At 42.2% G+C, this 26,840-nt stretch overlaps 1 protein-coding gene across 1 annotated transcript in view; it reads right to left on the reverse strand.

Annotated features, from left to right (window-relative positions):
* The window catches only part of LOC144892336 (uncharacterized), a 71,241-nt gene extending 56,647 nt beyond the window's left edge, over positions 1–14,594 (reverse strand). Inside the window, exon 1 of the mRNA XM_078778368.1 lies at positions 14,499–14,594. Within this exon, the coding sequence (XP_078634494.1) occupies positions 14,499–14,594 (96 nt within the window). The remainder of the gene's footprint in view (positions 1–14,498) is intronic.
* Between the last annotated feature and the right edge of the window lie 12,246 nt (positions 14,595–26,840).

Raw genomic sequence — 26,840 nt, forward strand, 5'->3', positions numbered from 1 at the left:
CGGTCTGAAAGCAGCCATCAATCATCTGGACTGGTCTCCCATCTCTACTGCCTCTGACATAAATTCTTCCTGGGAATTCTTCCAAAGCAAACTGCTTTCTGTCATGCACAGATTTATCCCATCTCGTCTTCAGTTGTCTTGCCCTTCCTCCCGTCCATGGTACACTGAATCTTGTGGTGAGGCAGTTGCCCTGAAACAACTTGCCTTTGCCTCTTGGAAGGCAAATCCAACTGAAGGCAATCTCAGTTCCTTCCACCAAGCTCGGAACAAGTGTGTGTCTAGCCTCAGGAGTGCCAGGAAGCACTATCTCTCCACACTCAAGATTGAACTCTCAAACCTGTCTCCTTCCTCCAAATCCTGGTGGCGTCTGGTCAAATCCGTTTCTGGTGTTTGTTCCCCATCCATCCCCTCCCTTACCTCAAATGGCTACACAGTTGACACCGCACGTGACAAAGCCGAATGCCTCAACTCTGTGTTTGCCTCAAAATCTTGTGTCCCAAACCCATCTCTCTCTGTTCCCACCTTTCCCAGTCGAACCCAACTGCTCCTGGACTCTGTGTCCTTCTCTCCTGACAAGGTGGAGAAGTTTCTGTCAAAGCTCGACTCTGATTCTGCAACTGGACCAGACGGCATCGGCCCACGGGTCCTAAAATCCTGCTCTGCGGCTCTATCTCACCCTCTCTCTGTTCTTTTCACCCTCTCTTTTGCTCAAGGTCATCTGCCAGCATCGTGGAAATCAGCTAACTTTACTGCTTTACACAAAAAGGTGCAAAAACAGATCCTTGCAACTATAGACCAATCAGCCTGCTTCCAATTATCAGCAAAGTCATGGAATCCATCATTGCTTCGGATATCAAATCCTTCCTCTTCTCCAATGGCTTGATCTCTGATCATCAATTTGGATTCAGACCAGGTCATTCTACTCTGGACATGTTGCTTCTGCTGTCTCAACAATGGATGGAGGTCCTCAATGCCAAAGAGGAAATCAGAGCTGTCTCACTTAGAATATCACGTGCCTTCGATAAGGTCTGGCACCCAGCTCTGCTCACCAAACTCTCCTCCTATGGTATCCATGGAAATCTCCACTCATGGCTTGCGGACTTCTTCTCTGGTCGAAGGCAACGTGTGGCCCTGAATGGATTTCTCTCATCGCCCCTTCCTGTTCTGGCTGGAGTTCCCCAAGGTAGTGTTCTGGGCCCTGTGCTATTTCTGGTCTTCATCAATGATCTCTCCGACTCTCTGGAAAATCCTCTCTATCTCTTTGCTGATGACGCCATTATCTGCCGCTCCATTCCTCATCCCTCAGATCGGCAGTCTGCAGCCTCCTCACTCTCTGCAGACCTGGAAAAAAATCACAGACTGGTCAAACAAGTGGAACATGTCTTTCAATCCTGACAAATCACACACTCTTACAATGTCTCTCCGAAAGGACCGACTGGAAAACCCTCCCATCTACTTTCTCAACAATCCTCTCCAAGAAGTTCTGTCGCTCAAGCTTTTGTTTCTCACTATCTGCCATGATCTTTCTTGGGAAAACCACATTTCCAAGCTGGCCTCCAAAGCCAGTCGCCGACTGGGCATCCTCCCTCGTGCGAAGTCCTTCCTTGGCACACCTGAGCTCCTCACCACATACAAGGCTTTCATCCGCAGCTCAATGGAATACTGTCCCCCCCTCTGGGCTGGTGCTCCTGCCTCACACCTAGCTCGGCTTCACGCTGTTGAAACCAAAGCTTTCAGAATCATTGGAATCTCCTGCGATGAAGTTAACTCCGAGGGCTTTTCACTCACTCACCGCAGGCAGGTTGGTGGTCTTTCTGTCTTCTACCGACTCCTCTCCGGCCTTGCCACCCCAGCTCTCTCTGTGCTCTGTCCCCCCAATATTCCTTCAGGTCGCACAAGATCTGTCGGCTGTCTGCTCACCTTCACTCTTTCATTCCCCTTTTCTCCCGCCTCTGGAACAAACTCACCCACTCCCTTCAATCCCACTCCTCTCTCCAGGTCTTTAAAACAGCTGTTCACCACCATCTCTTATCTTCCCCCATCCAAAACCTTTATCTTTTCTACCCCCGCTAATTCACCCCAGATACACTTTTTTTATTTTTTATTTTTTTTATTCCAACTTCTTTCCTGGAAGTCCTTGCAGTGTTCATATGTTTTATACCTCTCCCACCTCCCCCAAAGCCCTCCCCCTCCCACATTTCTCCCGTTGTCCCTGCTCTCAAATGTTGTGTTTGTGTCCTTCCCCCTCTCCTCTCTCCTCTCTCCCTCTCTCTCCATCTTGTCTGCCGCTCCCCTTATTTTTTGTGTTTTGTGTGTGTCGGTTTGACTTTTTCTGTGATTAATGTTAGCTCTTTCACGAGCCTCGATCTTGTATACAAAAAGAAAAAGAAAAAAAAGAACAAAAGATAGGTGATCAGTCATCGCCATGTGCTGGTTGAGTCAATACTGACTGACTGATATTAATGTTCGGTACGTTCCGGGTGTGGTAGAAAGCTGAAATTTGGCATGCCGACAGACATTGAAGCCAGTACACCTGGAAAAATCACAAAACGGTCGGAAAGCATCCTTAAATGAAAATTGAAAAATTATGTAAACCCCATAAAACCCATAAATGCATATGTAAAAAAAACCCCCCAAAAACCCTCAATCAGTATCTAGCATTTGAAAATTGCAATTTCTACAACTGAAAACTGAAATAAACATGACAATAATGCCCATAAATGAAAAAGAGAAAACCCAGCCGTAAATGAACATTTACGTAAAAAACCGTAAAGACATCCATAAAAATATTCAAAAATCTCAATCGATATCTAGCATTTGAAAATTGTAATTTATATAACTGTAAAGTGTGAAATAAAGATGACAATACTGCCCAAAAATGAAAAAGAAAAAACCGTCCGTAAATTAACATTTACGTAAAAAACCGTATAGACATCTGTAAAAAAAAAAAAAAAAAATCTCAATCGATATCTAGCATTTGAAAATTGTAATTTCTATATTGTATCAATTACAGTTCCTTAATCGTCAATACTGAAAAGATTGAAACCCATCCCAGAAATGAACTTCAGATATCTATGTCTTAACATGATGGTTGTTTATGACAAGAGGAAGAGCAAGAACTTAAAGGACAATGGCTTATTTATTAAGGCTGTTGCAGTTAAAATGTCAAGAGGAATGCCTTGAATGATTTTTATACTTGCGCTTCTGCTTGATTTGATTAGGTTTTGGTTGTGTGGTCCAAAGTGCTCGAAAAGAGGGAATTCCTTGGCACAAGCTGGACCAGCAGAGACATCGATCACTGTTTAACACACACAAGGAAAAGCTGTTTACACAATTGAATATCTCCTTTCGACAGCTGGCTTTTATCTTTATTAGTTGCTTGAATGGCTGAGAGGGAGATGAGCAGTGAATACAAGGTTTTTATTTGCTACAGAACTACAAGAAAAGCAGTTTGCAAACATCCAAAGCCACAATTAATATGCATAATGTGTTTGCAGTGGCCTATATACAGTAAGTGGCAGAAAATGCTTAATTATTTACAAATAAAAGTAAATTAAAATCTATTTTATGTAGTCAAACGATTGAAATAATAAATTGTAAAAAATTAAAAGTTTCCTGAAAAAATTAAAAGACAACAAAGAGCAAGTGAATGAATGGCAATAACAGGGTGATGAAACTAATCTTGTCATGCTGGGTGATAAATCATTGGTTACAAACAAGATAAAGGTTATAACAGAAACCACGTGAGTCGTGAGGTTGGTTTAACCAAAACGCCAGCGGCAGAATTATCATCTCACAATTTTCAATGCGGCCATTAAAATGAACCATTTTTCCATTGTTAAAAGTTACATGCATTGTGTTTCGAAATGTCAAATAGGGTTTCCTACTTCTTTAACGGTGCAAATTATTCCCATCTCCTTGTGGGTCGGTCAGGAACGTTTTTTTTTACCACCAACATTCGATTGAAGATGATTTGGATCGGAATTTGTAATTTCTGCATGTTGGCGACGATAACTTACCGACTCTTCTTCAAAATATATCGTGAGAGCTTTATTGTCCATCAGCTAGTGATAGCAGACAATATGTCACAATGAACAGGACCCTAAGGTTCTTGCATCAACCAATCCAGAGCGGTACTCTAAACAGGATTTACTTCAAAAAGTAATACAGAAAACTCTGACATGGCATACAATAAGGCAGAGCAGGACTGATTTTTCTTATTTTTCTCTCCATTTTCTTCTCTTCTTCCAGTTTAATATATTCTCGGAGAGAGAACAACTATAAAAACTATTGAAGTCATTTCTCTTGGCACTTTACAGTGGTCTGAAAAAGTATTCACACCCCTCCAAAGTTTTCACATTTTGACGCCACCTGAGCTTATTTCATGATGATTTCAAATCAAGCTTAATATTTAGAATCTTGACAATCTACTCCAAAGTGATCAAACTAAAAAAGGCAGATAAAATGTGAATAATTTAGATTAATAGAGAAAATCAGACACTTTTCAGTTGCAGAAATATTAAAAACCCTTTGCCTAATTAACATTATGTAATTGTTATTCTGAACGCCCATTGATTGACTCATTCACCATTATCCCTAACTCCGATTGATTGATGCGTGATCTCTCACATGTTCCGGTATTTTGCTGTGAATACGGAGCCAAGGAATGTAGTGACTGAGTCAACCAATGGGCGTTCAGAATACCAATTACGTCATGACTGATGAGCCAATCGGGGGTTGCTGTTAAATAGACATGCTTATAGTTAAGATTAAGTCACTTCAGGAGCAAATTATTTGTTTGAAACGTTACAAAACAAGTGTAATAGGTTTCACCCTAACGTCATCAGTGGTTTAATCTTAAAAGTAAACTTAAAACTTATCTAAGGAGTTTTAAGGTGCAACTCGGTCAACCAACAAGGCAAACATGAAAACCAAGGAGCTTTCCCAATAAGTCAGACATAAAGTGGTGAAGAAGCACCATGCGGGAGAGGGTTATAAGAATATTTCAAAGTCAATCATTATCCCTTTGAGTACGGTGAAATCCATCATTAAGAAGTGGAAGACGTATCATACCACCGAGACTCTACACGGATCAGGTCGACCATCCAAACTCAGCAGCCGGGCAAGCAGGAAACTGGTACGAGATGTCACTGTAAATCCAACAATGACTTTGAAAGATCTGCAAGGCCCTATCTCCGAGATGGGGGCCAGAATTCATCAATGAACAATATCCCATTCCCTTCACCAAGATGGCCTCTATGGACAAGTGCCATCACTGAAAAAAACACATCTAAAAGCTCATATGGAGTTTGTGAAAAAGCATCTTAATGATACTTCCGGAATGTGGATAAAAGTTTTGTGGTCAGATAGGCCAAAAAAATCGAACTTTTTGGTTGAAATTCAAAGCATTACGTCTGGCACAAGCCTACGACTGCACATCACCGAATAAACACCATCTCTACTATCAAACTTGGTGGTGGTAGCATCATGTTATGGGGCTGCTTTTCATCAGCTGGGACTGGTAAGCTTGTCAGGGTAGAGAGGAAAATGGATGGTGCACAGTACAGGAGAATCCTTGATGAAAACCTGCTTGAGTCAGCCATGAATCTGAAACTGCATAGGAGATTCACATTTCAGCAGAACAATTTTATAGCGAAACATTTTATAGCAAAAACGTGATGATTTTGTCCCTGTGGACCCATTTCATGTATCAAAGGGGAGGGATAGTGTACAGGTGGTTTCACAAATCGAAATAAACAGGAAAAAAGGAGTGCAGATGAGCAGTAAAACCCATATTTTTTGTGGAATAATAAGGATGGGTGGTGTATTAAACCATGTTGAAATGAGAATGGCACTCAGTAGAGAGGATACCTCCGCCTAGTGAACAGCTTACGTTTTCTATCTCAGAGTAGACCAGAAAACGTTTTCTATCTCAGTGTCCCAAACCCATCTCTCTCTGTTCCCACCTTTCCCAGTCGAACCCAGCTGCTCCTGGACTCTGTGTCCTTCTCTCCTGACAAGGTGGAGAGGTTTCTGTCAAACCTCGACTCTGATTCTGCAACTGGACCAGACGGCATCAGCCCACAGGTCATAAAATCATGCTCTTCCGCTCTTTCACACCCTCTCACTATTCTCTTCACACTCTCTTTTTCTCAGGGACATCTGCCATCAGTTTGGAAATCAGCCAACATTCCTGCTTTACAGAAAAAAGGTGCAAAAACAGATCCCTGCAACTACAGACCATCAGCCTACTCCCAATTATCAGCAAAGTCATGGAATCCATCATTGCTTCAGATATCAAATCCTTCGTCTTCTCCAATCGCTTGATCTCTGATCATCAATTTGGTTTCAGACCAGGTCACTCTACTCTGGACATGCTGCTTCTGCTGTCTCAACAATGGATGGAGGTCCTCAATGCCAAACAGGAAATCAGAGTTGTCTCCCTTGACATATCACGTGCCTTCAAAACGTCTGGCACCCCGCTCTGCGCACCAAACTCTCCTCCTATGGTATCCATGGAAATCTCTCCACGCATGGCTTGCAGACTTCCTCTCTGGTCATAGTCAACGTGTGGCCCTGAATGGATTTTTCTCATCTCCCCTTCCTGTTAAGGCTGGAGTTCCCCAAGGGAGTGTTCTGGGCCCTGTCCTTTTTCTGGTCTTCATCAATGATCTCTCCAGTCCCTGGTGTTGGGCTAGCGGCTAGGGTGCCAGCTTAGGATCCAAGGATCTTGGGTTCGAATCCCGGTCGATCGCTGAATTAACGCCAGGGGGGTTGACTCAGCCTGTCAATCTTCCGAGGTCGGCTAATTGAGTACCAGTTCACTGGTAATTCCCTGTTTATCGTAAAAAGGCGACAAACAGGGTTGGCGGCAGGAAGGGCATCCGGCCGTAAAACATTGCTTCAAAAAGGGGACCAAAAAACAACAACAACCACGGTCCCCCGAAAAGGCCAACCCCCGCTTTGTGGGGAAAAATGGCCTCTAAACGGTGGTTTGGTTTTTTATCAATGATCTATCTGACTCTCTAGAAAATCCTCTCTATCTCTCTGCTGATGACTCCACTCTCTGCCGCTCCATTCCTCATCCCTCAGATCGGCAGTCTGTAGCCTCCTCACTCTCTGCAGACCTGGGCAAAATCACAGACTCGTCAAACAAGTGGAACATGACTTTCAATCCTGACAAATCTCACACTCTTACTCTGTCTCTCCAAAAAGACCGACTGGACAACCCTCCCATCTACTTTCTCAACAATCCTCTCCAAGAAGTTCTGTCACTCAAGCTTTCGGGTCTCACTATCTGCCATGATCTTTCCTGCGAAAACCACATTTCCAAGCTGGCCTCCAAAGCCAGTCGCCGACTGGGCATCCTTCGTCGTGCAAAGTACTTCCTTGGCACACCTGAGCTCCTCACCACATACAATTCTTTCATCTGCAGCTCAATGGAATACTGTTCTCCCCTCCGTGCCGATGCTCCTGCCTCACACCTAGCTCGGCTTCACGCTGTTGAAACCAAAGCTTTCAGAATCATTGGATTCTCCCGTGATGAAGCTAACTCCGAGGGCCTTTCACTTACTCACCGCAGGAAGGTCGATGGTCTTTCTGTCTTCTCCCGACTCCTCTCCGGCCTTGCTCCCCCAGCTCTCTCTCTGGACTATGTCCCCCAAATATTCCTACAGGTCTCACAAGATCTGCTTGCATCCCTCTTATGGTTAAACTGCCAAAATCACCCCAGAACCACTTTTTTGAAATACCAACTTCTTTCCTGGAAGTCCTTGCAGTGTCCTTGTGTTTTATAATTCTCCCACCTCCCACCCCCCTTCCCACGCCTCCTCCCACCAAGCTCTCTCCTTCTCACAGATCTCCCGATGTCCCTGTTCTCAAATGTTGTGTTTGTGTGCTTCCCCTTCTCTCCCCATCTTGTCTACCACTCCCCTTATTATATGTTTTGTGTGTCTATTTGATTTTGTGTGTGGTAAATGTTACCTCTTTCACGAGCCTCGATCCTGTATACAAAAAAAAAAAAAAAAAGTCCCAGAAGACGCATTTTATTCTTTAACTTAATTGAAATATCCCATGCATGTCATCCTCTGTGTCTGTCTACTGCAAAGTTATCCTTTTAAATATACCATTTGGAATAAAATAAGGATTATTCATATATATATATATACAAAATTCAAATAATTTGCATACACCTCCACACACACGCTACACCGACACGCATGTGCACACACACACCTACACACACTCACCTACACACACACACACACACACACACACACACACACACACACACACACACACACACACACACACACACAGTAATAAAAAGATAGCCCTTAACATATGTAATCCTATATGTGTATAAGTACGTTTATTAAAATTATTTTCGAAAAGATAACATTCGAAATAAAATAAGCATTCTTCATATATCTACAAAATTTAAATAATCTGCACCAGTCTCTGCTTACTTATCGCCCACTCCTCCCACCCAGCGGATTAATGAAGCTCTCCCGTAATCCTTAAGAGAATGAAATAATGGAAGCCAGCTCCATTTAAAAAGACATGACCAAATTAGCAATAAGTCATGCCCGAGTTTCACCACCGGGCTCATCCTTGCACTTCATTCCAAAATCATGCCTAAATGTTTGTTGACGGTTTGTGCCAGGATAATCATCATGAGACGGCGAATAAGAAAGTTTTTTGATTAATTTGTGGGTTAAGTAAATGGCATTATCTGCACTCGAATTTAGAAGAAATGTCAGCTGTACATCAAGACATAATGTATGCACTTAATAAAAGGAGAAGGATGACTAATTGGCTCAATTTTGCTGCAAAATTGAACACAACTCGTGGGCATTCTTGGGTCCTCATGATGACTTATCTTCATATAAGATTGGCGTTTTATTGCACTGAGACTTCTCCAGTCATACAGGTGCATAAGAGTGAATTCTTAGCCCATCTCCTGCACAGCAGGAGCCGGGATTTTTCAATTACTTCTGTGTGTCTGTATATAGACCGGGAGCCCAGGGGTGTCAGCCTAGCTGGAAATTTAACCAATTTTCATGTATATAGCAATGGTCCATGTGCATGTCCATGTAAGGAAATGGACGTCTGCCGGGCACATTCTGGTGGGTGTGGTCAGAAGGGCCATTAGAAAGGGACACCAAAATTGAGCTCGATCAGCTCTGTGAGTTATCCTGATGAAACCTACTGGAAAATATTCGGCGGAGTCCCGGATATCATGAATGACCACTGCCAGACATTTTCAGTGGTGGGGTGTGCCCGCCAGACTTACATAACCGGTACCCCAAAATTGAGCTCGATCAGCTCGTGAGTTATCCTGATGAAACCTACTGGAAAATATTCGGCGGAGTCCCGGATATCATGAATGACCACTGCCAGACATTTTCAGTGGTGGGGTGCGCCCGCCAGACTTACATAACCGGTACCCCAAAATTGAGCTCGATCAGCTCGTGAGTTAACCCTGTGAAACCTACAAGAAATAGTTCGGCATAGTCCAAGGTATCATGACTGGCCATTGCCAGACATTTCCAGTGGTGGGGTGTGCCTGCAAACACCCCCGAATGCCCCCCCCTCCTCCCTTCATTGAGCCAGAGGGAATTCTGAGAAAAAGCCCAATTTATCTCTTGATTCTGTGGCTTTGTAATTTACTCACAATTAGCAATATAGCATGTATTTGACCAAGCCTGAACCTGGACAAGAAGGTGCCAGGCGTGTTACTTTAGATGTATTACTTTTTGTGACACTTTTACCGGTATATGTGTGGGAAATAAAGTCAGTTTAAAATAGGAATCATGTAGTCAAGTTCTCATTTCACTGCAACCCAACTCATTTTATTAATGATCAGTCATCAACACATCCAAGAAGATATTAGAAGCAGTATGAGAGGTAAGTTTTGTTACTTAAATTGCTCCCCATAGATATCATGCTGCCACCTATTTTATCTCTCATTGGGGGTTGACTCAGCCTGTCATCCTTCCGAGGTCGGCAAATTGAGTACCAGTTCACTGGTAATTCCCTGTGTGGCACAAGAGGCAACCAACAGGGTTGGCGGCAGGAAGGGCATCCGGCTGTAAAACATTGCTTCAATGCAATGTTTTCCCCGCTCTGTGGGGAAAATGGCCTCTAAAGGTGGTTCTTCACCTATTATCTCATTAATCAAGCTTTAAAACTTTAAAGATTTAAGAGAGGTCTCTCCTTTGTAACTATACTCAAAATCAGTGTGTTTATGATGATGCAAAGCGGTACATGTACATCTACATCCCTTCGAATCCATCAGGAACGTGTATGTTACCAGAATAGCGCTGAGGCCTAATCACAAAATGCATAGAATTCACCTAACCCTCACCCTCCTGCTGATGCTGTCCATCCATCATATGGAGGGCCACTTGTCCATTAATTAGGCCTACCTTATCCACTGATATAGACATGTCAATGAACCTTATGCAGCCAAGGTTACTCACACTATATACTACAAATGGAGCCTATATGCTTAGGTGTACGGTCATTAACTTTAAAGCTAAACAATGTGATTTTATGCTCTTTTCTTGATTGAGGGAAATGAAGGCATATATTTTTCGTGTCTGACTGGACCATTATGATCATTCTTGTACATGTGACTGAACCATTTCCCTCAAGGTAAGCTAATGCCCGTACCACGAAAAATGTCAATTTTGATTCCTCTCAATTAATATTTAATATTACTGCAGTCATTTCTTTTTATAATGGGTGTTAGCAAAAGTGTGGCTCTGGGGATTTTTCAATACAATGCATTATTCTATTCTTTTTTGGATTATCGACATCAGCCAGGAGGATGACTTCAGAAGAGCAAGGTTTTGGAGAGTCAGCCCAAGGATCAAATCGTTCATCCACTATTGTCATTCAAGAGGTAACTGTAATGAAACTTAATTTGCACATTCGAAAGCACTGAGAAGATACCACTCACCAAGCCACCAGAAAAATCTCCTCTCGAAATGTCTGCTGAGTTAGCATAATTTTCTAACTTCAAGGACAGAGATGAAATTCAGAATTCCCATAACCAAATGTCAAACGTCATTATGCCTGCGCCACAAAGTTATGTTTTCTGGTTGTCCGTCCGTCCGAGTCTCGTTATCGAGATGTCTTAACAACTGTTGGACGGATTTTCGTCAAACTTTTTGCATGTATGCACTTGGAAGAAGAGGCAAAAATATTTCGAGTTGGGGTTATTGGATCAAAGGTTACAGGTCAATTTATTTGCACACAATATCCATTCAAACATATGCGGCTGCCTTGCAGGTGGAGGCATATTTCTCGACTGCGCGTAGTTGAATTTCTCGAGCTGACAGTTAAATCCACATGTGATCATATGGTCCCTGGGCCATTTAATTTTTACTCCACATTAACGGACCCTATTTTCATTCCAGAAAAATAACGCTGAGGGTGTTTCATTCTGCTATATCTTCACAATTGCACAGAAGAGGACGGCAAGCTGAGAAAGTTGAGTGACAGGACATGGACAACATTAAAGAATGCTGCTGCCTTGCGTAAAAATTTGAAATCTGACAAATACTTTGAAGTCACACAACAGATTTTGGTAAGCAGTGATCACGAATCTACTGTCAGCTATCACCCTTCTTGTCATAAGCATTACACAGCAGTGAAGCGACCGAAAGAACCCCTGCCACCTGATGATGAACCCACAGCCAAAAAGGTTTCTATCCAAACAAGACGCTGCAGTGTCCTTCCCAAGTCGGATCAGCAGGGCCTGTTGAAAGGGACTTGTATTTTCTGTGGCAAAAGCCGTAAGAAGAAAAATGGAAAAGAGGAGCCCAGACTGAAGATAGCGACAGTTGCCGGTTGTGAGTCACTTTGCCATCGGGTAAAGTCTTCTAAAAACGAACGTATTAAGAGTCTCATTCGGAATGGCGTGGACCTGATCGCAAAGTAAGCAGAATACCACAAATCATGCCGTGTCCGGTTCCTGAGGAAGACTGATGATCAAGATAGGCCCAATGAAAGGAGCTCGTCTCAGTCATACCACAAGAGAGCATTTGCATCTCTGCTTACATATATCCAGAATGAGGTGCTAGGAAAGCAACGATCTGTGTTAGTTGGTGATTTACTTGGCATGTACAAAGAGGAGCACACCAGTGTCGGAGGAGATGGGGCAGACCTCCAGGCCTACACAGCTCAAAATCTTACCAGGAAGGTAAAAGACCATTTCAAAGAAAAAAATCGCAATAAAACTGGCGGACCCTCGGAAAGGCAACTTCATCTATAGTTCTGCTCTTCCAGAAGAGGGGGCCAAGGCTCGCCTTTATGAGTATTCTAAACGGTATGAACAGGATAACAAGTTAAGATGGGCCGCTCTCCATCTTAGATCTCTGATTATGCAGCTCCAGAAGACCAAGACCCCAACAATCCAAAATTTGAAGGAATGCACCACAGAGATACCAGCACAGCTGGAACTGTTCTTCAGATGTCTCCTTGGTGGCATGACACCAACTTTCAGTGTTGCACACAAGGTTACAGTCGACCGAAAGGTAACTGCAATCGCATCGGATGCCATTTACAACGTCACTCATGGTACCGTAAAACCATGGTAACACACAGCCGTGGGTCTCGGGCTTGCATCCCTCACAGGATAAAAACTAGCCATGCAGATTCTGACCAGAACAGGACACTGTATAAGCTACAGTGAGACCAAGGCTCTGGAGACTGAATTCGCCTATTCAGTTGAGGGTGACGAACGCGACGCTCCAGATGGGATTCGCCTTGAGCCAAACTTAGCAACAGCCTGTGTGTGGGGTAACAATGATGCAAATGTGGAAACTCTAGACGGGGAAGAAACGTTACATGCGACAGTTGGTCACACCTACCAGAATGTGTTGCAAGATGAAAGATGGAAGTAGAAAGTATTGATGGATTTTTGAGAGATTCAGATGGTGAAGCATGGAGTGAAGACTCAGAATCAGAGAAGGAATATGAGAATTACTGATAGGAGACCACTCTAGAGAATTTGAAATTTGTTTGAATGAATGGCTGACATCTGCTTGAGGTCATTCATATGGGCTACACAGTACCGTATTATGCTGAAAAATTTTCAGTCACTTTCATCGGGATTGGAAACTCATGAGCTCAGATCTAGTTCTGAATTTTGGAGTTGGGGAGGGAGGTTCCCGGTGTCTGGAAGGCATACTCCACCACAGAAAATGTCCAGTGGCCATTCATTATTATTTTTACTTTCTTTGCCTCATTCGAGGGACTTTATTGTTTCATCATATGATAATCACAATCCAAAACATAAATTTACAGACAAATAAAATCAAACTCTGTACCGTAACATGTCAAACAATCTTTCTACCTTGCTTCTGTCATTTCTTTCGTTTGGTTTACTGTTCAAATAAAATATCAGTTCAGATTTCAACTCGTGAAAAGAGCTATGGCATGCGTTTTCGTACCAAAGCTCATCGTTGTATTTTAGTACCACAGCTCATCGTTGTTGCCAAAGATTAAATACATCAGGTACTATCTTTTTTTTGTTTGTTTTTTCTCTACAATCAATGAGTAGAAGTTTTTTGTTTTCATGTTTGTTTTTTATGATGATGCAAAGTGATGATGTATTTGACAACAAAACAAACGGACACACACTCTGGCGTAACCTGGAAGACATGTAGCTATGATATCATCATTAACATATTTTATTCCCCATGGAGAGTTCTTTACAATGAGCCATGTCTCAATTTTTTCTATTCAGCACTTTCGGAGATATAGAGGTGCAATTTTTTTCGGTTTTTCCAAGATGGCGGCCGCATCACGTGACCGATGACGTCATCATTTTTTTTTTTCTTCACCAGTTTATGCTGACATGGCGCTCAAGAAATTACATCTTGATTGGATGAAGTTTTGTACTCATCGAATTATGACATCATAATGGAGGCCTTGGGCCTGGAGACTTAAAAATTGGGCTGTCTATTCCAGGGCAAGACAAATATGTGTGTAAAGTATGGCGAATCTATGTTCAACGATGTAGACGTAGTACTGCGTGCAAACAGACAAACAGACAAACCAATCAACATACTTGCCGGAATCTTTTCCGGCAAGTAACAAACAGACAGACAGACAGAACCACAAACGCAACTGACCAATATACTTGAAAAATCTTCGATTTTGCAAGTAACAAATGTATTTAGCCTTACTGAGGAGCCGAGCACAACGGGATGTTCGTGGCACAAAGGAGAAAGGCATAGGGAGAGTGTGGCACAGGGTGATTGCCGAGCGCGCGTACATCCGCAGCACTCTATACTTCCACGGTGATGCACCTGCGAATGGCCGAGGACTGTGGGCCACGAATGTTAAATATTACTACAGAAAAATCCCCTTTACTACGACGACTACTACTACTACACTACAGTACCACTACTAATCCGCATGCCCAACTAAGGGACGTAGTGACCCCCATAACTGTTGGTTTTCAGCCTTCTGGCAACATTCACTTGGGCTAATGCCAATCTCATTGGCACACTGGCGCAACCAAGAGAGTCTTGGGCATCCTCGAGGACGGCGCCAGGTTGGATCAGGTTGGTGACCATGGTAGAGATTTATGGCAAATTCCAGGGAGATATGAGCTCGTACATGTTCACTTAAGTGACGGATGTGTCCAAACAGTGAATAGCGTCTCCTTGCAATAACGAGTGTTATTGGGCTGATACCAGTAATCTCACAGATAATCCTGTTTGAGACTTGATCATAACATCAAACCCCAAGGATGTGGAGTTGACATCGCATATGGAAAGCTTGTATGATATTTTGGTACTTTATCAAAAGGGTCCAGGTCTCACAACCATAGAGGATAACAGGAAGGACGCATGTTCTGTAAATATAGAGCTTTGATGGTAAACTAAGATGGTGCTGTTTCCGGACAGCGTCTATAGTTGCCCCATGACAGAGCCAGCCCTGCCAATTCGTCTGTGCACATCAGGGCTGCAGTATCCAGATGAATGAATGTTGGAGCCCAGCTAGGTGAAGTGGTCCACTGGCTCTACAACTACAGCAGAAATAGGTACTGTTAGGAGGGAAGGACCAATGGCAGCACTCTGTAACTTGGTTTTTTCCATGAGCGCTTAAGAGCTAGGCTTTTAGCAACCACTTCAAAGTGGTGAACACAGTTGGACAGTGGACAGGGTTTCTCACAAATAGGGCAGCATCATCTGCATAGAGTAGATCTGTGATGACTTCTCTACCGACATTGATTCCAAGCTGATCTGTACACCTTGACGTTATCCAGTCCATGTCACAGCTGTTGAAGTCCGATGTCCGAGGAGGCAAGGAAGACACCGTACTGAATTACAAGCCGTTTAATAGGAGATTCACACATATGCGGGAAAAGGGTAGGCTCCAGATCAATGCCAAGTCCATTCTCAGGTAAAGCGCCCTTGGTACGAATTGCAAATTTCTGTCCAAACCCACAAAGGGCACTGCTCAGCTCAACTCAGCAAGTAGAGAGAGAGAGCACCGGAACAGCGATGATCCGACGCTCGACAATACCGTCCGTCTCGACAAAACGGCTCTCCGAGTCTCGTCATATATCTTATTATAATAGAGCAAACGTATATGGTTATGTCGCTATGTATGTATGTTTATATGCGACCACAACGTCTTCTTCTTCTTCAAAAAAAATTAACACCCTCTTAATACGTCTAGACTGCTGAGACCCCTCAGACCTTTGACGACCCTTTATACCCTGAAGATCCAAAACACACCAAAATGCTCAAAGATGCCTATCCCTCTGAAACGAAGTGTGGTGAAGTGCGCGGAGCGCGCCGAGTCACGCTGGTTAACAGAATTCACCAAATACTAACAGAATTTTAATCATACAATGTAGGACACACAAATCACCTGTCTGTACTCAAATAACGCAAACTTGACCCTTCAAAATTTGCCATCGCGACCTCTTTAGCTGCAGCACCTATGCTGTAGTAGTACAATTGCATTCATGATACACCCACTATTCTGTGTGGTCCCATATGTGCAACAACAATACATCCAATTTGTTTGATCGATGCGTTTCAGATCCAACCTTCTTACCCCGGTGATAAACCCCAGGCGAATTTCCACCACTTGGTGCATGTGGCACTCAATTACTGCAACCTCCAAGAGGAGCACTATAGTTGTTAACAATTCCTGGACGGGTTCTTGCAGATGTTAAGAATTTAATCATAATTTAATGGTGTTTACAGTCTCCGAAAGAAGTTGTTGCTTCATTCCTTTATGAGGTGTCAAAAACAACAAACTGGAGAATTATTAAGAAGGACAAACATATTTTGGCACAAACTTAATGTTAAGCAAATATTACGAACAGCAGTTTCAATACACCCTTGTTTGAAGAAAAAGAAACTTTATTATACTATCTTCTCCAGCCATGCGATCCCTAAATGTCTCTCAGGCATTGACATCCCTCTGAGAAATTGGATCATTCAAATATACATCTCCTATGATTCAAATATACATCTCTTATGATTCAAATACACATCTCCTATGATTCAAATATACATCTCCTATGATTCAAATATACATCTCTTATGATTCAAATATACATCTCCGATGATTCAAATTTTCATCTCCTATGATTCAAATATACATCTCCTCGCTATGATTCAAATATACATCTCTTATGATTCAAATATACATCTCTTATGATTCAAATATACATCTCCTATGATTCAAATATACATCTCCTATGATTCAAATATACATCTCTTATGATTCAAATATACATCTCTTATGATTCAAATATACATCTCCTATGATTCAAATATACATCTCTTGTGATTCAAATATACATCTCTTATGATTCAAATATACATCTCCTATGATTCAAATATACATCTCTTATGATTCAAATATACATCTCCTATGATTCAAATATACATCTCCTATGATCCAAATATACATCTCTTGTGATTCAAATATACATCTCCGATGATTCAAATATACATCTCCTATGATTCAAATATACATCTCCTATGATTCAAATATACATCTCCTATGATTCGAATATACATCTCTTATGATTCAAATATACATATCTTATGATTCAAATATACATCTCCTATGATTCAAATATACATCTCCTATGATTCAAATATACATCTCTTATGATTCAAATATACATCTCCTATGATTCAAATATACATCTCCTATGATTCAAATATACATCTCTTATGATTCAAATATACATCTCTTATGATTCAAATATACGTCTCCTATGATTCAAATATACATCTCCTATGATTCAAATATACATCTCATGATTCAAATATACATCTCTTATGATTCAAATATACATCTCTTATGATTCAAATATACATCTCTTATGATTCAAATATACATCTCTTATGATTCAAATATACATCTCTTATGATTCAAATATACATCTCTTATGATTCAAATATACATCTCTTACGATTCAAATATACATCTCTTATGATTCAAATATACATCTCCTATGTTTCAAATATACATCTTATGATTCAAATATACATCTCTTATGATTCAAATATACATCTCTTATGATTCAAATATACATCTCCTATGATTCAAATATACATCTCCTATGATTCAAATATACATCTCCTATGATTCAAATATACATCTCTTATGCTTCAAATATACATCTCCTATGATTCAAATATACATCTATTATGCTTCAAATATACATCTCTTATGATTCAAATATACATCTCTTATGATTCAAATATACATCTCCTATGATTCAAATATACATCTCCTATGATTCAAATATACATCTCCTCGCTATGATTCAAATATACATCTCCTATGATTCAAATATACATCTCTTATGATTCAAATATACATCTCTTATGATTCAAATATACATCTCTTATGATTCAAATATACATCTCTTATGATTCAAATATACATCTCCTATGATTCAAATATACATCTCTTATGATTCAAATATACATCTCTTAGGATTCAAATATACATCTCTTATGATTCAAATATACATCTCTTATGATTCAAATATACATCTCCTATGATTCAAATATACATCTCCTATGATTCAAATATACATCTCTTATGATTCAAATATACATCTCTTATGATTCAAATATACATCTCTTATGATTCAAATATACATCTCCTATGATTCAAATATGCATCTCTTATGATTCAAATATACATCTCTTATGATTCAAATATACATCTCCTATGATTCAAATATGCATCTCTTATGATTCAAATATACATCTCTTATGATTCAAATATACATCTCTTATGATTCAAATATACAACTCCTATGATTCAAATATACATCTCTTATGATTCAAATATACATCTCTTATGATTCAAATATACATCTCCTATGATTCGAATATACATCTCTTCTGCTTATGACACCCCAGATTCCACCAAGCCACAACCGGCCCGAGCCGCGGGCGCCCCCCCCACCCCCCCATGCACCCCACTAGCTCCCCCAACACAGCACCGCCACTGCATATACAATGTGAAGGTGAAGTGGTTTAGACACCCACAAAAAAATAGGAAAATAATAATAATCAAATTGATGCCGGACAATGCCCGGTACTCGAGCTCGTTGCTCTATAAATTGTTTATTTGCCTGATTAATTAATTATTTTATGATTCGTCATTATTTCTTTGTGTTTGAAACATTTCACAACAAACTGTGTTCTTGATGTGCAAACCATGTTCAAAAATGATGCCAGACCAACCTCCACCTCCCAAACATAAACAACAATAGGTATACAACATCAACTACACATGTTGCTTGCATGTATGTCTCGTGGCAAAGCATGCGCGTATGTGCACAGCCACCCATGTCTGTCTCCCTTCTCCCACACTCGACACAGCAACCCCTGCTTATTCCAAGCTTCGTGCCGTGGATTCCCCACTCGTGTTACATATCAAACTCAGCAACGCTTCGCACACCTTGGACAACATTCCACTTGGATATGTATTCCATTTAAGAAAGACTCGGAGGATGACACCTACTCCATAACACCGCTGTGACCCCTAAATGCTTTATAACCCGCCTGGCAGAGCTAGCCCAAACGACGGGAATTCGAACTATTCTCACATTGAATGTGAACACAGGTAAGCGAGTATATTCAGCACACGAGACAACCACAGGTAGGTCATGGGACAAAACTCCGTGTACAGCTTCCCTTGGGCCTTTATATTCACAATTCAAGACAGCCGCTCTTATATGGGTGTGTGCACGTACATGTTACATCACAACCAATCGCATGGTCCTTCCGCTTTGCCTTGACGAGCGCGCAACGAACATGTGACACAGTCAAAAGGACACGACTTGGGTGCCTCTAAAATTCTGCCGACAAAGAAACTTCAAATGTCCTCCGCAGAGTTTACTCACTGCACAGACAGTCATGTCCATCGAATAGTTCCCCTCGGAATAGGAAAAATCCCCCTTGAATCGTCAAAAATACAAGTGGTAAATCCGCAAATAGTGAGAGTTTGCTGTGCTGATCATACTGTACATGATGACATGTACTTATCATCCTGTACATGTCATTATGTACAGTATGATCAGTATACTCACGAAGACCAATACGACCAATCAGGACCAATAACCCGAGGCTGTCATACACAACAATGTCACGTACATAAAATGGGTCTTGGGACTCTTGCATTTTCATGATATTACTGGCTCGATGTGCATTGTTCTAGAAAGTATTACATCATAATACAGTATATGATGTATATATTAATGGAGGAATACATGGAATATCAGTTCTAAAATGCCATCACACAGGGAATTTTAGAGCAGAATTGTAATGCTTGGGACCCCGGGGATCCATTCCATATATAAAAGGAGGGAACTTATTAAATGAGGAGCGGGAAATAGACCAGAAAGGAGGCAGCAAAATGAAAAGTTAACAAGGATGAGGTTCCTTTGAGCATTTGAACCCGAAGGAAAAATTTTCTTGAATAGCTGTGCCTCGCACTATTGCTGCGGCCTTTTATGTGGGTTGGATGACTGTGTTATGATCATCCATTATTTCCTGGATGGAAACAAAACAAAGCTGTGAAAGACCATTTAAAGGTACGTTAAATACAACAGCATATCTACAAACTGTTCAATCACACCAATTAATGAATGCAGGGAAAAACTGAATAAAGGATGATCTCTGCATCGTATGAGGTTTTGGACCATCATTGGGAATACTGCAGTTTACCTCGATGTGTTGAGACTCCTAAACACTTATTTAGGGGATTTTAAGTATATGTATTACCGAACCTGACATTAAGTGGTTGGCCAACTGTGCTGAACAATCGAAAATGGGTTGTCAGGGGTCTTTGAAGTCTCGTCTCCATGAAACAAGCCAGAACCTTTCAAGTCTCTACACCAAAAGAAGCTTAAAAAAATAACCTGCAGGATGCGTTGTCATTAAAAAAATGTTTTTTTCAGCCATATATATGTGATATTTTGCGAGAGGTTTACGAGAGGTGACAACACAGCCCACTCATGACCCTCAGTCGAGGGAGTCTCGGTGCAGCTTTCACATGAACACCAAATGTCAATTGTTTATACGAGTACCCGCTCACTACGGAAGCGGCAGGGCGAGTCATGTTATTATCCTTATTATTATTGCCAATTATTATTACTAATGTTAGATTAGGCCATTGAAAGGTTCAGAACGTGCATGATATTATAAAATGTTATATCAGGTCATTGAAAGGATGAGAACATGCATGACATAACATGTTAGATCAGGTCATTGAAAGGATCAGAACGTGCATGACATTATAACATGGTAGATCAGGTCATTTAGAGGATCAGAACATGCAAAACATCATAACATGTTAGACCAGGTCATTAAAGGATCATAACGTGCATGATATAACATGTTAGATCAGGTCATTGAGAGGATCAGAACATGCATAACATCATAACATGTTAGACCAGGTCATTAAAAGGATCATAACGTGCATGATATAACATGTTAGAGCAGGTCAATGAAAGGATCAGCACATGCTTGACATTATAACATGTTAGATCAGGTCATTAAAAGGATCAGAACGTGCATGATATGACATGTTAGATCAGGACATTGAAAGGATCAGAACGTGCATGATAAAACATGTTAGATCAGGTCATTGAAAGGGTCAGATCATACATGACATTACAACATGTTTGATCAGGTCATTGCAAATATCAGAACATGCATGATGTCATAACATGTTAGATCAGGTCATTGAAAGGATCAGAACATGCATGATGTCATAATATGTTAGATCAGGTCATTGAAAGGGTCAGATCATACATGACATTACAACATGTTAGATCAGGTCATTGAAAGGATCAGACCATGCATGACATTATAACATGTTATTGTTAGAGCAGGTCATTGAAAGGATAAGACTGTGGCTCACCATTTTACATTCCTGAAAGTAATATTTACTTCCATGAACTCCATTGCAACGGCAGGAAGGGTCGGCAGGAAGGGTCGGCAGGAAGGGTCGTGTTTGTAACCCTTGGGGGTTATATAGACAGCAGTCGATATACGATCAGGAGCGATCGTCGACGTGATAAGCATGGACTAATGTCCGAATTTCTCCAAATTTATTTCAGTTCTTTGTCAAACAGCAGTATCGACTGTTTAAAAAGCTAAGCATACGTGTTTGTGGTTTGTAATATTTTTACTTCCTGTAGAAGCGATTGCTCCCACGGAAACGCCATTATAACTATAAGCTATGTATACATGTTATCACTGCAGGAAAAACGCCTTGGGGAAGTCGGACAATATTTGTACTAGTACCCGACTGCAAAGCCGCCTCTTGCCACTATTTTACCCATCACTTTGGCATCAGTAGGTTAGGTAGTTGATAGTAGGTCGGTGTAGGTACCATACCTGGTAAGACTTGGTAAAAGAGAAGAGCAGACAGTCCTCCCCAATACCTACATACAATAAATGTCACAAGAAGCTGAAGGAAGTAACTATACGATGTGCTAGCTTAAGGCCTATTTTAAGAAATTTTAACTGGGCTTAACATACGTTTTCACAGTATGTGTGTAGTCTTCTAACTTCAGTCGCTGTCAGGGCTGGTTCTCTCCGGGCACGGCAGCTTCCTCCACCAGAAGAAGTTAGCTTGCAGTAAGATCAGTGCCGACAGATCAGACGATAGTGCCGTTGCAACGGCAATCTGTGACTGTCGTTAATCAAACTGAGCTTTCTTTCTTTATGTAAACCGCTTATACCGTATTTCTGACCATGAAAAACTATCCCCTACGGCCGCGAGATTTCTAAAAAACAATTCTTCGTCAATTTTAGAATATTTGACGCCGTTTTCAGCGTCCGAAACGCGTAATAAGCTTTAAAAAAATATTTTTCAAATGCTCGAATCTCATTGGTTCCTGTGTTTGGTGACGATTTTAGTTGAAGATAACGAGGTTGGTCTTAACGTATTTTAATTACAAATTAGAGGTGCATTAGATTGTGAATCAAAGAAAGACAGGTGAAACAAACTCCTATTGAACTTTTTCGCAATTGTTTTATGCAAACTTCCGCATCCGGTCGATGGCGGCCTCCATTGCGTGATTTGGTTTTAGAAATATTTTTTCAAATGCTCGAATCTCATTGGTTCCGGTGTTTGGTGATGCTTTTCGTTGAAGATAACCAGGCCCGTGCGGGCCGAGGTTGGTCTTAAAGTATTTTAATAATAAATTGGAGGTGCATAAGAATGTGAATCAAACAAAGACGGGTGAAAGAAACTCCTCTTGAACGTTTTTCAATTTGTTATGCATACTTCCGCATCCGCAAGATGGCGGCCTCCATTGAGCTTCGGAATTCTCAAGCCAAGGCATAATCTGGTTTTCGACATAATACGTACGCGTTTATTGACAACACCAGCTTCGCCGGCTATTAATATTGTTTTGTAATAACATTAATAATAGGCGATTATCATTAATTTTGTTATTAAAAGTGTCTTTGGAAAAACGCCAAGATAAATCTTCTTCTTTACTTAACTTAATCTCTTCTTAAAACGCCACGATAAAGCTAACTTAACATTGATATACACCTCTACATGCACCCCCATTGACTGCAATGGCGGGGAAAGACCGCTTGGGGAAGAAATCCCCCTTGTGGAGGGGGGCAAATGAATGCGCTACAACCTTCATTGTGTAACCCTCATTCATCCTGTCAAGTTTGGTTGAGATTGGATAAGTGACAACTGAATGTATCGCGGTCAAAAAACATCAGACAGACAGACAGATGCCAAATTGCATATTTTAGTATGATGATGATGATGATTATTATTATTATTATTATTATTATAATTATTAGTTTCCATTGCATTTAAATGCAGAGGAATATCTATTGTTTTTCGTCGTTTTTCTTTTTCTTCCGCCAGTCGTTCACTTTCGAAAATCTTAAAATCAACGTTCTCAGCAACCGTTAGTCCGATTGGCACGAAATTTTCACCAAGTGATTGGCTAGACATGTAGAATTTTTTTTACTGCTAATTATGATTTCATCGGTCAACTAGTATTTTTTTTTTAAAATTTTTGTATACAAGATCGAGGCTCATGAAAGAGCTAACATTAAGAACACTGTAATGAAAATGTATCTAAGTTGAACCCAGGTGTGATGCTCTCTAACCACTGAGAGGCGTCTATAAGAACTCGGACGACCATCACCGTGAGACACTCCTGTGACATTTAATCCATGACATGTAGACTCGGATGGTGCGTATACATAGATAATCTAGGCTTGCTTGCATCGATTGATATTACTGAACTATCTCCATGATACCATGATCCTGATATATATTGCATGATGTATACTTACAGGATGTTGCCAGAGATCAAATTGTCATTAAACCGACTACCAGGTAAAAGTTGTGGAACTCACTTTCATTACAATTAATGACAATTTGTCTCGTCGTCCGATCGAGAACAAGAGGGGAACGGGAGCGACATGGCGGGACACAGAATGATCCAGGTGCCGCTCTTCGCAGCCGACCCACAAGCAGCGGATGCGGGCGCAGAGCTGACACATTGGCTGAAAACCTTGGATTAATCAATTCAAGGCTCAGGAAGCCGCAATCACCAATGAAACGAAATTAGAGGTACTACAAACAAAGGTGCATCACAACGTGTACTGGGCGATCGAACAATGCATGACATTCGATGCAGCCGTGGCAGAGCTGAAGCGTATTTACATTAAGAAACGAAGCGCGGTTTATTCCTGGCATCTGCTTGCAATACAAAAACAACAGCCCACGGAGACTTTAGATCACTTCGCACAAGAGCTCCGACGTCTGCTGACCGAGAGTGCATCGGAGGTGCGTACGCATGAACAAGTTTGTGATGATCTTGTTCGCGATTCTTTCGTCGCGGGACTCAGATCCCCAGTAGTCAGACAGAGACTTCTAGAAGAAGCCGACTTGACACTCGCTGAAGCACTATGGCTGGCCCACGTCTATACCCAAGCATGGGCACAATCCGACACGTATGAAGATTGAACACCCATACATCACTACAGGGACATCTCGACAAGCTCGACCGGAGAGAGCGACCGCCGAGGACGCGGATGCAGCCACAGCATCTCTGCAGGAATCAATAATAATAATTATCAATAATAATTAATACCAAGATGCAAATACCATCTTGCAAATACCATCTCTTACAGGAAGATGTGACTGGAAGCATCTTGGAGTTGTTGGGGGAAGTTTGTAGGCCTGAGCGAGCAGAGGAAGTAATGAACAGGGAGGACACTGACCCATTGTCCCCCATAACTCCCAACCCCTCACTCACCGCAGGCAGGTTGGTGGTCTTTCTGTCTTCTACCGACTCCTCTCCGGCCTTGCTCCCCAAGCTCTCTCTGTGCTCTGGCCCCCCAATATTAATAGGAGGATTTTGAACCGGGCTTGATGGCCGCAGCAGCTGCCAGACCCAAGCCCGGACGTAACGCTACGTGCCATTTCTGCGGGAACCGAAAACATCTCAGGTCTGTTTGCCCAGCTCGAGATGCGACATGTCATTTGTGCACAAAGACAGGGCATTTTGCAAAGGTTTGCCGATCGACAACGCGGGGCAAACGAACCCGCTCAACAATGAATGTGCTTATCGCCGAGCCAGCGGGCCGAGCGAAGCGCGGGGCGCCTCGCCCGACTTTGATGAGGATCGCACCTTCCCGAGGGCTCCTGGCTGCACGCTCGACCTTGGTGAGATTCATCGCGCCGACTAAACAAGTGGCGCAAACACGACGGAACGCGGTGCGACCGTCCTTGGCCGGCATCCTTCCGCGCCCCTGCCAACTTTCCGGATCGGCCACCCGGACGGCTAATGTTGGCTTTGAAACTCCGTGCGTGACACGAGCGCCATCCGGAGGCTGCTCATACGAACTACAAGCTCCTGCTACGGCACGGAAAACTTTAGCTGGCTTTGAAACTCCGCGCGTGACACGAGCACTATCCGGAGGCTGCACGTATGAACTGCAAGCTACTGCTACGGCATGGAAAACTTTAGCTGGCGTTGGATCCACATGCGAGGCGCGAGCACCTCGCCTAGACGACTCGATAACTGCAGGTCCACCTGGCCTGGCTCGAGCTATAATTCCACTTATGATCGAGGGAATTTTTGCTAATGCTTTGATTGATACAGGTTCCACAGATAGTTATGTTGAGTATCGACTGGTGCAAAAACATGGATGGCCGATTCTTGGGACAAGACGTCAGATCTTTATGGCCTCTCAGAGGCTTCGGCTCAGCACAAAAGGGGAATGTCGATTGAAGCTTGTGGTTAAGGGACGAATGTTTCCGGATGTGCATCTCATGGTCTTACCAGCATTATGTGCAGACGTTTTGCTAGGACATGATTTTCTCAAGCCACATGGACGGTTGGAAATGGAATTTGGTGGCACTGATACGCTTGCTGTGTGCGCTCTTGCAGGGATGGAAATTGAGCCGCTGTCGCTGTTCCCCAATATGACCATGGACTTTACACCTGTAGCGGTTAAATCGCGATGCTACTCACGAGCTGACGCGCAATTAATTGCGGAAGAAACGGCCCAGCTATTAAAGGAAGGTATCATAGAACCTAGTCGGTCGCCATGGAGGGCCCAAGTTCTGGTGGTACGAAGTGAAGCGCATCGCAAACGCATGGTAATCGACTATTCGCAGACGATTAATCGATTTACACAGCTGGACAACTACCCCCTACCGGGAATGGACTCCCTGGTTCGACAGGTGGCCCAGTACTCGGTCTATAGCACTCTCGATCTGCGTAGTGCGTATCATCAACTCCCCATCTCCGAGGCCGACCGTATCTATACCGCGTTTGAATCGGGTCAAAGGTTATACCAGTTCACCCGGCTACCTTTCGGGGTCACGAACGGGGTCGCGTGTTTTCAGAGGGCTATGGACGACCTCATCGCTAAGGAGGAACTTGACCGACGTCTTTGTATATCTGGACAATCTCACGGTTTGCGGGCATGACCAGGAACATCATGATGCTAATCTGAGGTGCTTCCTCAAGGTCGCGCAGAGGTACCGCTTAACTATGAATGAGGCTAAATGTCATTACTCCGCTCGCATGATAGATCTTCTGGGGTACACCGTGACCCACGCCTCTGTTGCTCCGGATAAGGAGCGTCTGCGACCCTTGCTCGACATGGCCCCGCCCTGCGATCGTGCTTCACTGAAGCATGCTCTCGGGCTGTTCACCCATTATTCTAAGTGGGTACAAAATTTCTCCGTGAAACTCCGCTCACTTGTGGACTGCGAAGCGTTCCTCATGAGCCTTGATGCCAAGGCTGCTTTCCATGGCC

This window comes from Myxine glutinosa, chromosome 1 (genome assembly GCF_964187855.1).
Source record: "Myxine glutinosa chromosome 1, kmMyxGlut1.1, whole genome shotgun sequence".
Lineage (NCBI taxonomy): Eukaryota > Metazoa > Chordata > Myxini > Myxiniformes > Myxinidae > Myxine > Myxine glutinosa.